This window comes from Trifolium pratense, linkage group LG2, assembly GCF_020283565.1.
Source record: "Trifolium pratense cultivar HEN17-A07 linkage group LG2, ARS_RC_1.1, whole genome shotgun sequence".
NCBI classification, from domain to species: Eukaryota; Viridiplantae; Streptophyta; class Magnoliopsida; order Fabales; family Fabaceae; genus Trifolium; species Trifolium pratense.
In genome coordinates, this window is record NC_060060.1 from 6,605,601 (window position 1) to 6,621,512 (window position 15,912).

At 31.0% G+C, this 15,912-nt stretch overlaps 2 protein-coding genes and 1 long non-coding RNA gene across 3 annotated transcripts; all 3 read right to left on the reverse strand.

Moving 5' to 3' along the window:
* LOC123906654 lies at positions 1-3,680 on the reverse strand. The gene is made up of 5 exons (XM_045956609.1): positions 3,627-3,680; positions 1,348-1,670; positions 1,125-1,257; positions 624-1,028; positions 1-500 (listed from the first exon to the last, which is right to left on the reverse strand). The coding sequence occupies exons 2-5, from the start codon at positions 1,668-1,670 to the stop codon at positions 3-5; spliced, it is 1,359 nt and encodes a 452-aa protein (XP_045812565.1). The 5' UTR covers positions 3,627-3,680; the 3' UTR covers positions 1-2.
* Positions 3,676-4,473, reverse strand: LOC123906655. Its single transcript, XR_006808957.1, has 3 exons — positions 4,436-4,473; positions 4,268-4,340; positions 3,676-3,715 (listed from the first exon to the last, which is right to left on the reverse strand). It is a non-coding gene; the product is annotated as an uncharacterized LOC123906655 (long non-coding RNA).
* Positions 4,474-11,896: 7,423 nt separating this feature from the next.
* Positions 11,897-14,074, reverse strand: LOC123906656 (alkane hydroxylase MAH1-like). Its single transcript, XM_045956611.1, has one exon. It carries the CDS (start codon positions 13,703-13,705, stop codon positions 12,179-12,181), a length of 1,527 nt encoding a protein of 508 aa, XP_045812567.1. The 5' UTR covers positions 13,706-14,074; the 3' UTR covers positions 11,897-12,178.
* Positions 14,075-15,912: the final 1,838 nt, after the last annotated feature.

Genomic DNA, 15,912 nt, shown 5'->3' on the forward strand with positions numbered 1-15,912 from the left:
ACTCAAATCCGGTCGATATTCTTGTTCACCGGCATTTTGATTTTGTCGTGCCGAAGCCTGAGATGATGATCCAACCCCCCCCCCCCCGCCGGCGCCGGCGCCCTCTGCTGTGCAAAGAATTCCTGCAATATATGTTGGACCCGTACGTCCACCCGGTCATCAAATGATGCTTCGAACTCATCGCGGAATTCTTCTCTATACGTGGCCCTCATTCGCGCTTCATACTCATCATCGGTTTCCTCTCTTTGAGTTGGACGAGAGCGTCCTGTACTCGATGAAGATGAAGATGTGTAAGTGACATCTCTCAAACCAGTTGGGTCACTTGCATATAGAGAAGATGTACACCCAGCAGCGAATTTGCGACCTCGAGTCGCACCACCAGCATTCTTAACAAAAGCCAACGACATCTTGTTTCGACGAACATCCTCATTATCTCGCCTATGAGGTGGTAGTCGTAGTTGGCTTGCATTATATTCTTCAACCCAAATTTGCGTCAACCTCTACAATAAATTAAAAAAAAATTATAATTAATTAATTATAATGTTTAGATATAATTATATAATGTTTAAAAAATAATGTTATACGAAATAAATAATAAATAATATATATAATTAAATACTTACCGACACTTCTTGCGCCCTTGCCCCCGTCCACTCACCGGAATCTGCATACCGGTGCATCATGTCATTCATCTCCATAAAGGTGGGTGGACGACCAAATTGTTGGATGAACTCAAGACGAAGCGTTCCGGCAGATTTAGACCCTCCAGAGTGTACGCACGCACGATTGGCTTCATCAGTATTTCTGTTGGCTTTGTTCTTTATACACTTTGCAATATACTCTTCCTCTTCCCATCTGCGGCAGAGCATAGGGTATGAATTGCCAACGAGCCAAAGTGGTGGTTTTGAAGGATCCTTTTTAATCTTTTTCCGCGCTTCAAAAAGTAAGGTCGACAGACGCTTGGTGGCTTTTTTGTTGAATATACGCTCAATAGCCGCTGTGTGGTGATTCAGCCAAGTTACTTGCGACTACGAAAAATAAAGAAAAATTGTTAATAAATTAGTAAATATATGTTTAGTAACAAAATTGATTGGATAAAAAAGTAATTATAAATAAAAACGTACCCTGAAGCCATTCCAAAATTGTTGATATCCACGCTCATCTGCCCTGACCTCCGTCCAGTTGAGATATGGAGCCTGGAATTTGGATTTCAATGCATTATTGATTGCCTTATTCGCCGGATTTTGGGGTTGCAAACTGCACAATATATATATATTAGTTAAGAATAATTATCATATATATCCAATTAATTTATTAAACACAAATTCTTAATAATAATTAACTTACTCTGTGGCGGTATATGGCATGATGATGGGTCTACCATGCCGGTCAATCAACAATTCATTTTGAGGAGCTAAAAGTGCAATATCGGCTATTTCCTCGTCCTCGTGGTCATCATCGTCGTCGTAGGAGTCGTACTCCTCTTCCACACCGTCTACGGTTCGAGACTTGGGCATACCCTCCAACCATCGATTCCGAACAACGCGGCGGGGTAAAGCACGTCTACGTGGAGCGCGTCCGCGTCCGCGTCCGACACCCGGTGCTGGTGGAATATCATCAATGTCATCATCGACATTGTCATCATCAAAATTTTCTTCATCTGGATTCATCTATAATAAAAAAATATATGATAAATATATTTATATAATTAAGAAATACATGACAAATATATATATAATTAAGAAATACATGACAAATATATATATAATTAAGAAATACATGACAAATATATATATAATTAATTAAGAAATACATGACATATATTGTTTTATAATTCATCATCATTAAACGATAAACAAATGCAACCAAAAACAAATATTCAAGTACAACGATTAATATTATTACAACGCGGATAACTATATTATAAAATTAATTGTCATCCCAATCTGATACATCTTCATCATCACTGCCTTCATCATCACCATTAGCTTCGACGTCCTCTTCATCAACATCACCATTAGCTTGGACTAGATGGGCCTGGTATTACAGCGGCTAAAAACATGTAAGGTTTTGACATGCACATATCAGGAGGAAGATTGTACGGGGTAACCAGAACAGGCCAACATGAATATGGAGTGGCTGATACTTGAGTATATGGTGTAAATCCATCTGAGCATAACCCAAGTCGGACATTCCGTGGCTCCGAAGCAAATTCAGGATAAACTTGATCAAAATGCTTCCAAGCCATTCCATCAGAAGGATGTCGCAACTCACCTGACATTTTTCTCCTTTCATAGTTTTCACGATGCCATGTCATTTTACTGGCTGTTTGCATCGATGCATACAACCTTTGCAACCTTGGTATTATGGGTAAATAGAACATCGCCTTTCTTGGGATTGGCTTCCTTCTGACTGACCGTGAATTTCTTGTTACACGATATCTTGGTTCTTGACAAAATTTACATTCAAGTAATGCACCGTCATCTACACCAAATTCGTTGCTATAGTACAACATACACCCGTTAACACAACAGTCAATTCTCTTCGCTCCGAGTCCTAACTTTGCAACCAATTGTCTTGCTTCGTAATAATTTTTTGGCAAATCAAGAGGACGGTCTATTGTTATATCCAACATCAGTTTTGTTATCAAGTCCATGGTGTATTCTGAAACAAGACATTCAGACTTGATACCCAAAAGTCTAATACACACCGTTAACTTTGAGTCTCGAGAGCCTTCACACAACGGTGTATTTGTCTCTTTCAAAAGATCAAAAAATCGCTGGGCTTCCTCATTTGGTCTCTCGACGTTAACATCAGCGTCATATTCATCATCAGCAGGGTCGTCGACATCATTTGGCACATAAATCGGCGTATTAAACCCAAGGGCATTAGTTATCATATTGTCCATCTCATTAAACGGATCATAATGCTGATGATAATATTGGGGAACAACAACGGGCTGAAAAACACTGCTTGAAGCACGATTTTGATTCACGGGAACAGTCGTGGAACATCCTTCGCCATGACTTGACCAAACCCAATAATTAGGTTGGAATCCCTTTTTATATAAATGAGACCTAATTTCATCTTCGCTCTGTATTCTTGTACATCGACAAAGTACACACGGACATCTAATTCCCCCTTCACGTATCACAATGTCATTATATTTTACTGTATTGATAAACATTTCGACCCCTATTTTAAATTCCTCTTTAACCCGGCCCCTCTTTCCAGGATTATGTCTATCGTACATCCAATTACGATTGCTAAAATCCATATCTGTATAGTTTAATTAATATATAATTAGATCGATATATGTATTAAATTTATTACTTTATTTTTCAAAAGTATTTTGGACATATATATATGTCTACTCAACAATAACATATAAACTTTTAACATTTTATTTTTAAAGTTTATGGTTTATTAAATCTAAAAAATACTAAGTTTTTTAGTTGACAAAACTACCGACTTTTTAACATATATATTATAATTTTTTAAAATATAATTGTTTTTCTTTTTTTAAATACATAGTAATAATAAAATGCTAGTAACTATTTCTAAGTGTACGGTAAAAATAAAACTATCACTAAATATTATAAATTAAAATTACATATATTACTTACTTGGGTGCCGGGTAGAGTCTTACTTGGCGCGCGCTCCTAACCACAAACTCCGCTCCTAACCCACGACCTCCGATGACCACGAGAATTTGCTAATAAAAATTGTAAATAACAAATTATTAGAACATATACATTTAAATAACAAAGTAAAAATTTTAACTTTAAAAGTAAAACACAAACACTTACCACTGTTTAGATGGAGATATGAAAATTACATCACTTTTTTAAAAATACACAAACTGTTAAAAAATTTCTTTTATAAATTTTTTTTAAAAAAATTTCGTTTTTTTAAAAAATAATATAAATATACTGTTTTTTTGAAAAAAAAAATACTTATTTAAAAAAAATAATTCTGTTTTCGAAATAAACAAAAATATTAGAACACATACATTTAAATAACAAAGTAAAAATTTTAACTTTAAAAGTAAAACACAAACACTTACCACTTTTTAGATGGAAATATGAAAATTACATCACTTTTTTTAAAATACACAAACTGTTAAAAAATTTCTTTTATAAATTTTTTTTAAAAAAATTTCGTTTTTTTAAAAAATAATATAAATATACTGTTTATAAATATAAATATTACTAAGTATATGATAAAAAAAAACTATCACTATATAGATTAAAATTACGTTACTTACTTGGGTGCCGAGTAGATTCTTACTTGGCGCGCACCTAGCCCACGAACTCCGCTCCTCACGAGAATAAGACTTACTATTAATAATGGTAAACAACAAATATTAGAACATATACATTTAAATAACAAAACAAAAATTTTAAATTCGTAAAAGTAAAACACAAACACTTACCACTTAAGAGAGAAAATTAGAGAAATTGGAGATTAAGTTGAAAGTATTTCGTCAAAAAAAAAAAGTTGAAAGTATGAAATTAGAGAAAATTTAAGAGAGAAGTTAGAGAAAATTTAGAGAGAGAATGGAAATGAAAAAATGAAGTGAAGGAGTAGTAATATATAGGAGTAGTTTTATTGACCGTTAAAGTTTAAAATTCAAAATTGCCCAATTACAGACGGCCCAGGACCGTCATAATCACACAACGGTTATGTACATACTGACGGCCTGGGACCGTCATAATTAACATGCTTTACTGACGGCCCAGGACCGTCAGAAATGGTTAACGGCTAGCAACATACTGACGGCCTGGGACCGTCTGCAATACCAATTGCTTTACTGACGGCCCAGGACCGTCAGTAATTCTTAATAGTTCATTTTTAATTAAATTCCGTTCTCCAAGACTACATTATGACGGCCTGGGACCTTCAATATTGCACAAATGCATTACTGAGGGCTTTTAGCCCTCAATAAGTTTGGTCAGTAAAAACATGTTTTCTTGTAGTGTTAGTCTGGTGGGACCAATTACCAAGTTGCTCTAGAGAAAGTTTCTTTAGAGATAGAGTTGGTTTGCCTAATTTTCGTTTTCGCTAATCTTGTTTTGGTGGGTTTGGTTTATGTCCCCCACCCTTTCTTTTGTTTTTCATTTTAAAAAAGAATTCTTTCTACTTAAAATCTTTGTTTTTGTTTCCATTTTTATTTTCTTAAAAAAAGACATTATTTAAAATCACTCTTTCGTATATCCAAGTATCACCAATAATTGCAAAAACAATCAATAGAGACCAATATTTCAAGGCTGGAGGAGGAAATAGCAATAAAATGGAGAGAAATTTTGTAGAGAATGGTGAAATCAAACCAAAACATATCAGTTTTTTTATAGCTTTTCGTCCGGCCCCTATATTTTTTTTCCTTCTGGAATTTCTTTTTTACCCTTTAATAAAAACTTCGGTTTTATCTACCAAAAAAAAAAAACGGTTTCTATTTCTCGAAATTTTTTTGCATTGAAAAACACCTTTGGTTCTGTTTTCCGAACTTTTCCTGAATTTGCACTTGAAAAACTTCGAAAAAATTTCGATTTCTACATTCCGAATTTGTTTACAGGCATAATGAAATTTTTGGAAATTTAAAAGAAACATGGGGCCGGGAGAGAAGCTACGGTTGTTTTTTGGTATTGGGCTCAAAAGACACGAGGCCTTGAAATGGACCAAATTTTTTTATTAGGATGGAAAAAATGTTGATTGCTCTTTTCCCCTCATGAATTACTTAGAAACTCCTCATCCATCGTAAGATATATATGCATGGATAAAATGTGATGACATTAATTTGTAATAGTTTTGTAATTTTCTTAACCAGCTAGTATATAGTTTGTATCTTTTGACCCTCTAATGCAAAATAGATATTTTTAGAAAAAAAAATTCTCCGCATCTAAGAGGCATTTGAATTACATTCTTCTTTTTTCTAATGCTAAAATGTACACTTCCCTCCCTTAATAATATTTTCTTTTATTTATAATAGGTTTAATTAATCTATAGATCTCTAAACTATTTAGAAAATTTTAAATAGATCCCTAAACTAAAAGAATGTGTAATTAGGTCCATAAACAATTTTAAATTTTTCAATTAGGAGTTCTTAAGTTAAACTTCCGTTTGTCGACAATTAGGTCCACTAACTAAGCAATGACATGTCAACCAATTTTTTCACATCATTTACCCCTAATATCCATATATATCATTATTTTATTTATTTATTTATTTATTATACACGCAACAAAATCATATTTCATTTAAAATAAATAAAATTAAATATATTCTGTCATTTCTTATTGAATCTCTCCATATGGTCTTAAAATTTCAAGCATCCCTTCCCTGAAATTACGACAAAAAAACGTAGAAAATAGTTGAACCCATCAAATTACATATTATTGCATTTATATTTTCTAATGAAAATAATAGAAGGATAAAAAATAAGAGAATCTTTACTCCAATCCTCTCCATTTTGTACCTTTTTCATTTCTTCCATTATCAATTTTATAAACTTTTAGGTCATGTACCAAAAATAAATAAAATTACGGTCTATTTTGTTGGATCATGAGAAGAGTTCGGAGATTTCGGAGATTTTTTTCATTGAGTCAATAACAACCATATAAATGGATTCAAATCGTATGTAGTTAAAGAGATGTGACTACACTACAGACAATCTTACTCAAATTTTATGTTTAAAAGCAATTAAAATATGATCTTGAAATTTAGACCATCCGATTACATATGTGTTGACCGCATGCAATCACACTGCACATAATTTAATTCCCGTATAAAGAGATGTCACGTCTTAATCCAAAATTTGAAGACATTGAGCTTATGATCCTCACATTAATATTTTGCTCAACATGCACTTTGTCATCCAATATGAGATTTTATAACTCGCTTACACAACAATTTTTCTCTCACGTGTGAGTCCACCTATTCATCTAGATACAAAGATGGGAATTTTTTTTTATTTGCATGCATCGCCATGGTCATTTGTGTCAACGAAACATGTCTCCTAACCACTATTATCAGGAAGATTTGTTATGTGAACTAAAATAAAGGTAAAAATTAAAGGATTTTTTTTCATGATTGAAATCAATTTTTTAATTTTCTTCAAAAATCATCATACAATGAAGAACCAAGAAAAGAATTGAAAACTTTTTAAAAAAAAAGAAGATTAAAGATGGACATGGAGATGAATGATTCACGGTAATTCAACCAAGAACTTTGCTAGGGAATTTTCTACCTCACACAAGTATGAAACTATAATAATATGTTAAACACACAACTGTGATCGAGACGAGACTATAATCACATGAAATCAGAACTGATTTCCAAATTAAATTAGGCAGTTTAATGGAGCAGATATTAATGATAAAAATATAACCTATGTTTCAACAAATATATTACACTTTCATTAAGATTTCTAATCAGACACAAACAATACTTAAAATAATTCGTCTTCATCGGAATCTTCAACATGTTTTAAGCTCAATAAAGTAAGCAATTTTTTCTTCCATCCCCATTTGGAATCTACTAGTTTTGCTTCTAGTAATTATACTCTCTTGTTGTCTTGAGCTTCTTGAAGGTCCCTTGTCAACTTTTAACTCAATAAAACAATCTCTTTAATAATCACCGACTCTTATATTACTATTAAGTCACAAAGAGTCTAGAGAATGAATTATCATATTTGGCTAAAAATAACCACATAATAAATTATTGCACAACATCTATCAAGGACTTGAATTGAATATCATGCAATAGGGCAATCAATTTTGACCTTTGAAAAATGGGAACATATTTCAGTATCATAATTGGAAAAGTGGATCCCATTTGACGTACAATAGGACCAATTTGACGTATCAAAATTATCTACTACCTCCAAAACAAAGCCATACTGCTAGGCTAGCAATACAAACATACATCACTCCATACAAAATACTTCACACTCCTATCATATTAAAGTAAATATAGATATCTCGTTTCAATTGGTATCTCGCATGGCCTCTTGATGATGTCATTCCATTATCTCTTAATCTTGAGTTTCTTTTTCAGTGTAGAGAAATTATCCGCTTACGTCGAAATTAAGAAAGAAAAAGATTGGCTTCACAAAATACTTTGTGTTTTTGAATTCGTTTTCAGTGTTACATTGTAGTTAACTTATTTGATTTTCTCTCATTCTTATTATTTAAAGGGTTTTGCTAACCGGTGCCCCCGGGGCACTAGTTAAGGAACCAAAAGAAGAAATAAAATAAAAGTTGTGCATGGAAAACATCAAAATATAGACTTTTGTTGTATTGACTACACTATTTTCAAGTAAAACTTTTTAAATTTGAATCCTTAACAAGTGCCCCTGGGGCACTATTTAGCATTTGCCTTATTTAAATATGACTATAGTCATACATTTCAATAATAAATAACACAACAACTATATATTCATTAATATTTATCTCATAAAAAATAATATCTCTCATTTTCTAAAACTAATTGAATATGACTCTTTGAATCATTCATGTAATGTGAAATTGAATACTATATATAATTGAAATACAAAGTGATTGACTTGCCCAAAAAAAATTCAAAATTTTGTTTTATTTTATTTTTATGAAACCCTATTATATATTATGTATTTTTTATTTTGAAAATGTTTATCTATATATTATTATTTATCAAATAATTTATTATATTTAAATATCCACAAATATATTTAAATATCCACGAATGATAGCTCAACTATCAGAAATGTTAATTGCATAAAATGTTGCAAAATATATAATTACTTATTTGTTTTGATTCTCACTTGTTTTTTTCACCTATTCATTTTGTATTGTTATATTTTTTTTTTCACACACGTGTATAAAAATAAGAGACATTATTGGAAACACACTAATACTAAAAATTATTATCTGTCTAACTCTTAACGTACTCCATTTGTTCATCCGTCCCCATGCCACCTATAAACAAAAGATCTCTTTTAGGATCATTGGATAATTGATGTACTTAGTCTATAATATAGAACAGATAATTAATTATTCAACCATGAATTTTTGCTTATAAAAAAGAACAGAGAGAATATACTATTATAAAAAAGACTTAATTACACTTTTGGTCCCTTATTTTATTTTAGGTTTCAAGTTGATCCCTTATCTTTTAAAAGTTTCAAGTTGGTTTCCTTATATTTTCTTATGTTGCATTAGTCAGTCCCTCCCGTCAAATTTTAGGTTCAAGTTGGTCCCTTATGTTTTAATTTTGTTTTTTTTTTTTAATTAAAAGAAAATGATATGGAACATCACTGAGACCAAACTTAAGGGACCAACCTGAAAATTAAAATAAAGATAAGGAACCTAAAATGTAATTAAACCTATAAAACATTATAAAAAATGTAAATAATTGTTACTTCTATAATTATTAACATATACTATTATAAATAACATATTCTTCTATAATTATCCCAATAGTAAAGATGACGCGGCTATTGAGCACGTTGGATTGTTGAGTCCAATTCTTGGAATCTCAAACATGATGATCTACATGATCGATACAACCATTTTCAAAGGCACCATTATCTGGTGGGTGGTTGTTTTAATCATCGACCTAATTTACTTAGGAAAATACATAATTCTTCAACTTGGTGAAAGAATTTCTCCATGTTGCATGTCAAAGCCATCCCCGCTGCTGGAGAGAAAACTCGAAGAGGAAGTTAGAATCGCTGCAGAAGAATTAGAACGAGCTCATAGCCTACGCAATCGTCACGCTATTGTTTATGAAGAAGCAAATCAGAGGATTCTTGAATACGATGAACAGTTTAATTTCTCATGCTCAACAAGTATCGAAGGACCTAAATATTAATTAAACTTCGCAAATAATATAACGATGAAAATCTAAGGCACAAATAGTTTGAATTCTTATTATAAAATTTGAAACAACACTAAAATATTAGAAAAATTACTAAAACAGCATAATATGGCTATTTAAAAATAAGTTTTATATTCTGAATCATTAAAATACTAAAAAAGATATTTAAATTTAATTATTTTTGACAATTTTTTCCTTAAAGTTAGTAGATTTCCCATAAAAGAATTATTAAAGATGATGATTGTAATTCAAACATCACTTAAAAAATTGAAGGATAATTTACTCTATTTTTATTTTTCAATAGAGAATAGTGTATATTTTAATATAAAAAAATAGTGTAATTTAATTTACTCAGGTAATTTAAGATACTATTAAAGTAATAATAACAAGTATTTTTATTATCTAAAACAACACAAATATAACCAACGTCAAAAAAAAAAAAACACAAAATTCCAAACACCAATATAACCAAAATGTCAATGAAATACTATAATTTTCTAATGAAAATGTTAGTAGTGCATTCGATGTACTGGTAAGCAAATAAATATGAAATTTTATCTTAAAACTCGTGCATTCAATGCATTGAAAGTGTAAAAAGTTATTTTTATCAACATTAACTTTATATTTTATTTCTATTTTTGATATACTTAACAAGTGTACTGGATACACTGTTTAACATGACCCATTTTCTAATTAATGACCACCTCACCTTAGAATGAATCTTTGAATAGTAAATGAGTTAAGAAACCATTAATCCGCTAGCTAGCCTCCAAACAGGTTCTCCAATAGGACATGATCCAAAACAAAGCCATACTGCTAGGCTAGCAATACAAAACATCACTACATACAAAAAAAAACTTGACACTCTTATCATTAAATAGATAACTCCCCCAATGCTAGCCACAACCACAGATCCTTAATCTATTATTGCCACATTATTGGGCAATAGAATAGTACTCAAATCCTATCCATTTTTGACATAGTTGTAAAATACTGACATATTCGTACAATGGTTAGATTCATACGATTTAAATATGGAGAATTATATTCTTGGTCTTTTAATAATATCTTTGGTAACTATTAACTGAACTAAAGTCACTAGGTTTGATTTAGTGATGAAGGATTGAGTAATATGCATGAGGTCCTGAGTTCGATCCTCTACTCCGTTGTAAAGAAAAAAAATTAACTGAACTATATTTACACGAAATATATTTCCTGCGGAATTTTCGGCGGGTATTACTGCAGACTTACCTGCGGATTGTTGGTAGGAAAGTTTGCTGCGGATTTTGTTTTATTTCTGGCAGCAAATTCTGCAGGAAAGTTTCCTGAAGATTCCAAAAACCGCAGAAAACAATTACCCACGAAGGTTTTAGCTGGGAACCTTAATCCGCAAGTAATTCCGCAGGAAACATGTTTACTGTGAATTTTTAGTCAAATTCCGCAGGACAATCCGTAGGAAAACAACAGATTTCTAGTAGTGTAATAATAATAATATGATAATATAATTTTGTATATGTATTTTGAGTGATGCCAAAAAATCGATTTTGGCTGGCGAGCCTTGGTGGGAGTAATTGTCGATTTTGAGTGGAAATTCATGTTCTTAGCCGTGAAGTATATTGATTTTTTGTATTTTCAAAAAAAAAAAAAAAACCGTGAAGTATATTGTTGTTTATTGTTTTTCATATTTTTGGGCCAAAAAGATGCATGCAAACAAAATTGTAAATAATTGATAACTCCTATAATTGTAGAAAACCGTGGACATGGCCCCCAACCAATTATTTTCTAATTATGAATATCAAACCTTTGAGAATAACAAATGTTTGGTGTAGAGTGTCAATACGTAGACACTTTAATATAATTCTTTTATTTTTATTTTTTAAAATTCTGGCCAATGACCAACTAATATGAGGGGATCAATTCTACCATGTTCATTTGCAGGGATTCAATTTAAAGCCATATTTTTTTTTACTCTGTATAGACGAATCCACAAAATTGACATCAGAAATAATTAAATCCGAGACTTTGAATGGAGCACATGTAGTTTCAAGCCAAACTAAGTGAGTTCACTTCAATATAGTTCTAACTAATTTATTATACATTATTCTCTTGAGAATGAATTATTCATTCCCATACATTATTAAAAATGCAAGAAAATACTACAATTACTCCTTAGATATTAGTACTACTATTACAATTACAACCCAAACACAATTCTAATAACATCATACATGCATTAATATATTATAAAATAAAAATCATACATTAATAAATACACACAAACACAAGACATATTAGTTTATATAGGTGAAATTGATCTCTTCTATCAAATTTCTCTCTTTGTTATCCTAACCTTGAAACCATTCTTCATAAGAAGTACAATTGAATGGCTTAATAAAGGAACATGATCTTCCACCAATAGGACACGATACTTGCACAAAATAGAAATTGCTATCATCTTAATTTGAATAAAGGACAAGTCCTTTCCCAAACAAGTCCTAGGTCCGGCATTAAAACTAAAGAACTTATAAGATGGATTATGAACAATGTATCCTCTCTCGGATATCCATCTCTGTGGCTTGAACTCCAAGCAATCTTTTCCCCATGTCTCTTCAACTCTACCCATTGAATACAAAGAAAATAATATAATTGTATTAGGATTAACAATGTGACCACTAGGAAGTATATCACCTTTAATTGCCTGCTTTCTCTCAAAGGGTATAGGAGGAAAAAGCCTTATAGCCTCACATATAGCACCTTGAAGATAAACTAACTTTTTCAAATCATCAACCCCTAACTTCTTTTCAATATTGTTAATGCTCCCAAAATTTTCTTTAATCTCTTCAAGAATCTTGGTTTCTACTAAAGGGTGTGTAGCCACAAGATAAAATAACCATGTAAGTGCCGAAGTTATAGTATCTCTCCCGGCTACAAAGAGATTGAATGCGGCATCCCTTAGAAACTTGTCATCATGTACTATAACTTGTGACTCCTTCTCTTTTTTCATAAAAGTTGTTAATAAGTCTCCCATTTCATCATTCTTTATACCTTTTCTTAGCTCCTCTCTTTTGGACTCTATGTTTGCATATATAAATTCATCAAATTCTTTGGATGCTTTGGTCATTTTTTTCTCTTGACCAACTTGAAGAATTTTTTGCAATATCCAAACACCTCTTGGAATAGCATGTCTATAGAATATGCATTCTTCAATTTGGTCAAAAGCCTTCTCACACGTGACATCAGGGAAATCAATCGAAAGACAATTAGGATCACATCCGAGAACCACAGAACAAATGTTATCGAATGTGAAACGGTTGAAGACGTCTTGTAGATCCACCTGTGACCCTTTTTGTTGAACATGATCCAATATAGGAATCAAGCTTCTCTCCAACTTATTTCGAATAATTTTCTCTTGAAACAATTCAAAATCTCTCTGTTTGAAAATAGAGTGAAAAAGTGACCTATTGTATTTCCATGTCTCCGAATCGGCATTGAATATTCCATCTCCAAAGGCTTCAAAAATCTCATGAAACTCTTGACCCTTAACATAATTTGCAAAACACTTGCTCATTATGTGATGCACATTGATGGGGTCACTAGTGACCAAATAGTTCATTTTGGTAAACCAAGGTCCCGTGAACTCACCAGTGCTCCTTTGTTGTTTTTTCAATTCCTCAGTTAGGAAATCATGAATATGCCACAAGTTCCAAAGAAGGGGAGGTAACATGCCTAGAAAAGGATAATCTTTCAAGATGGGGTATCTACAAAATCGTCTTCTATGTATTTGGAAGATGACGACGCATAGGAAGAAAAAGAGTGCACAAACTATTATTATAGAACCAAACAAATCCATTGTAAATCAAAATATGCCTTAGTTACGTTGGATATATGATTTAGATGTTTGTGGGCTTGACCTTTATACAGATGCATGGACACGGATATCAGACACTACACAGACATGCCGACACTGATAATAATATGAGAAAATGACACAATTCAATGTAATAATAAATGTCGGTAACTTGCCGGGCATCGAAACACTTCTAATCCGAAGAGTGTTCGTGTTTCGTATAAGATTCAATGAATTAATTTTTTAGTTTCTTAACCACATATTGTGCATCAAATGGCCCCATTGGAATGATAAGGTAGATATTTTTCTAACTAAATAAAGCCAGGCAATAGGAAAGGAACATATCTCAAAATATACTAAATATATAAGACGAGAATTGATCTCTACTCAAATGAATGGCACAACACAATATATTGATTATGCAAGAAGGCAAAAGGAAACAAGACAGCTAAACAATTAAATTTTGTCAACAAAAAAAAAACAAAAAAATTAAATGTAGTTCGAAATTTCATGCTGACATGCACACGTCTCACAAGAAATTAAATGTAGTTCTAAATTTTCTTTTATTATTTTTTATAAAAAAACTAGTTAAAAGACTCGTACATTCACATGAGTCTATTGACTTTTATTCAATATTTAAATTTGTCAATATATTAAGGTAAAAATTTATTTAGAATAAAATATTTAAATTTTTTTATATAATATTGTTAAAATATAAGTGTTTTTATTGTGTTATTTCTTATCAAACTTATTAAATGAATAAAGTATCCAATTTTTGATGTATAAGTTACAAATAATGGTCTCATGTATATTTTTTAATAAAAAAAATTAGAAATTTGATTATGAATATTTCGGTTAATTTAGTAAATTGTTGGTAGTTGGTAGTAAATTTGATAGTAATCTTGTTTTTTTTTTTATGAAAAATATTTTTTTTTTGCAAAAATATTGTTCTATTTTTATGAAAAATAATGTTTCTATTTCTATATTTCTATTTTTATCCATATTCATCTTCTTTTTTTCTATAATTATTTTTATTCCTCTTTTTAAGCTTGCAGATTGTTCTGTTTTGTTTTTATCTATAATATGTTTTATTCATATTTTTAAGCATATCATCTTTTATTTTATTTATCTTTATTTTTTTGGTGTTTTTTTTAAAAATATTTTTTTAGTAAAATTACAATGAAGGATACAAAAATTGAAACATGGTTAAAACTACTAAGGATAATTTAGTAAATTTGGTTGTAATCGATTTTTTTTTTTGTTTACTGGTAGTAATCGATTTTAATATATTAGTAATAGATTTATAATATTTTAAGCCACTAATTTTGGTCTAATGGTGATGAATTTGGTAATATGATAGAGTTCCCGAGTTCGATTCTCAGCTCATTGTAAACCAAAAAAATAAATTATAATATTCTTAATTATTCATTATCTCATTTTATATTTCCCTATCTGTAATAATAGCTTAGGTTGATAAAAAAAAATAATTTTTTTAATAAAATAATAGCTTTATGTTAATTTTAACAAATCCCTTTTTGGTGTGTTTCAGAACGTCTATATTTCATTTTAGCTCTTGCACTTTTTATACTCCACTTCATTGTATTGCTACAATTATCCTTGATGATGAAATGAATTAATTTACCTTTGATTAAAAAAAATGATTATGGTTTCTATGAGTATGACAATTCAGGTAAAATATAGGTTTTTTCTGAACTACCCTTCATAATTTGGAGGTATTTATCCATAACCTAATGAGAAACAAGTCATACGCATGTGAAATAAAAATTTGTTACAAGTTAGTTGTGGGTATCACATGCAAATCTACCTATGTGACTTGTTCTCATTGGTCTTTGGGTAAGTACCCCTAAATTATGAAGGGGTAGCGTAGGATTCACCGTCAAACCCTACTAAAGTTAATTAGGGCTTTAGGCCTCTAATGTTTCTATATTAATTAATTAGCTCTCAAATTTGAATTTGGATTATGTGCAGTGAGTAAAACTGGATCTTTTTATCAAGATCAGATGACTTGGATTTTATGATCATAGTTTAATTATAAAATTTGGATTGTTTGATCCTAATCTGACGGTCTACATGTGACCGACTGTACTATAGTCAATATATTTTGACCGCACTGAACCACAATCCCTCAAATTTAGCTCCATAAATAATTTAGGTTTTGTTTGACGTTTTGAGACCATATTATAGAGAAA

Coding starts and splice junctions, on each gene's coding strand:
- LOC123906654 (XM_045956609.1), bottom strand. CDS start 1,670: ATGAATCCAGATGAAGAAAATTTTGATGATGACAATGTCGATGATGAC. Junction 1,029..1,124: donor AATTTTGGAATGGCTTCAGG/GTACGTTTTTAT, acceptor TATTTTTCGTAG/TCGCAAGTAACTTGGCTGAA. Junction 501..623: donor CAAGGGCGCAAGAAGTGTCG/GTAAGTATTTAA, acceptor AATTTATTGTAG/AGGTTGACGCAAATTTGGGT.
- LOC123906656 (XM_045956611.1), bottom strand. CDS start 13,705: ATGGATTTGTTTGGTTCTATAATAATAGTTTGTGCACTCTTTTTCTTC.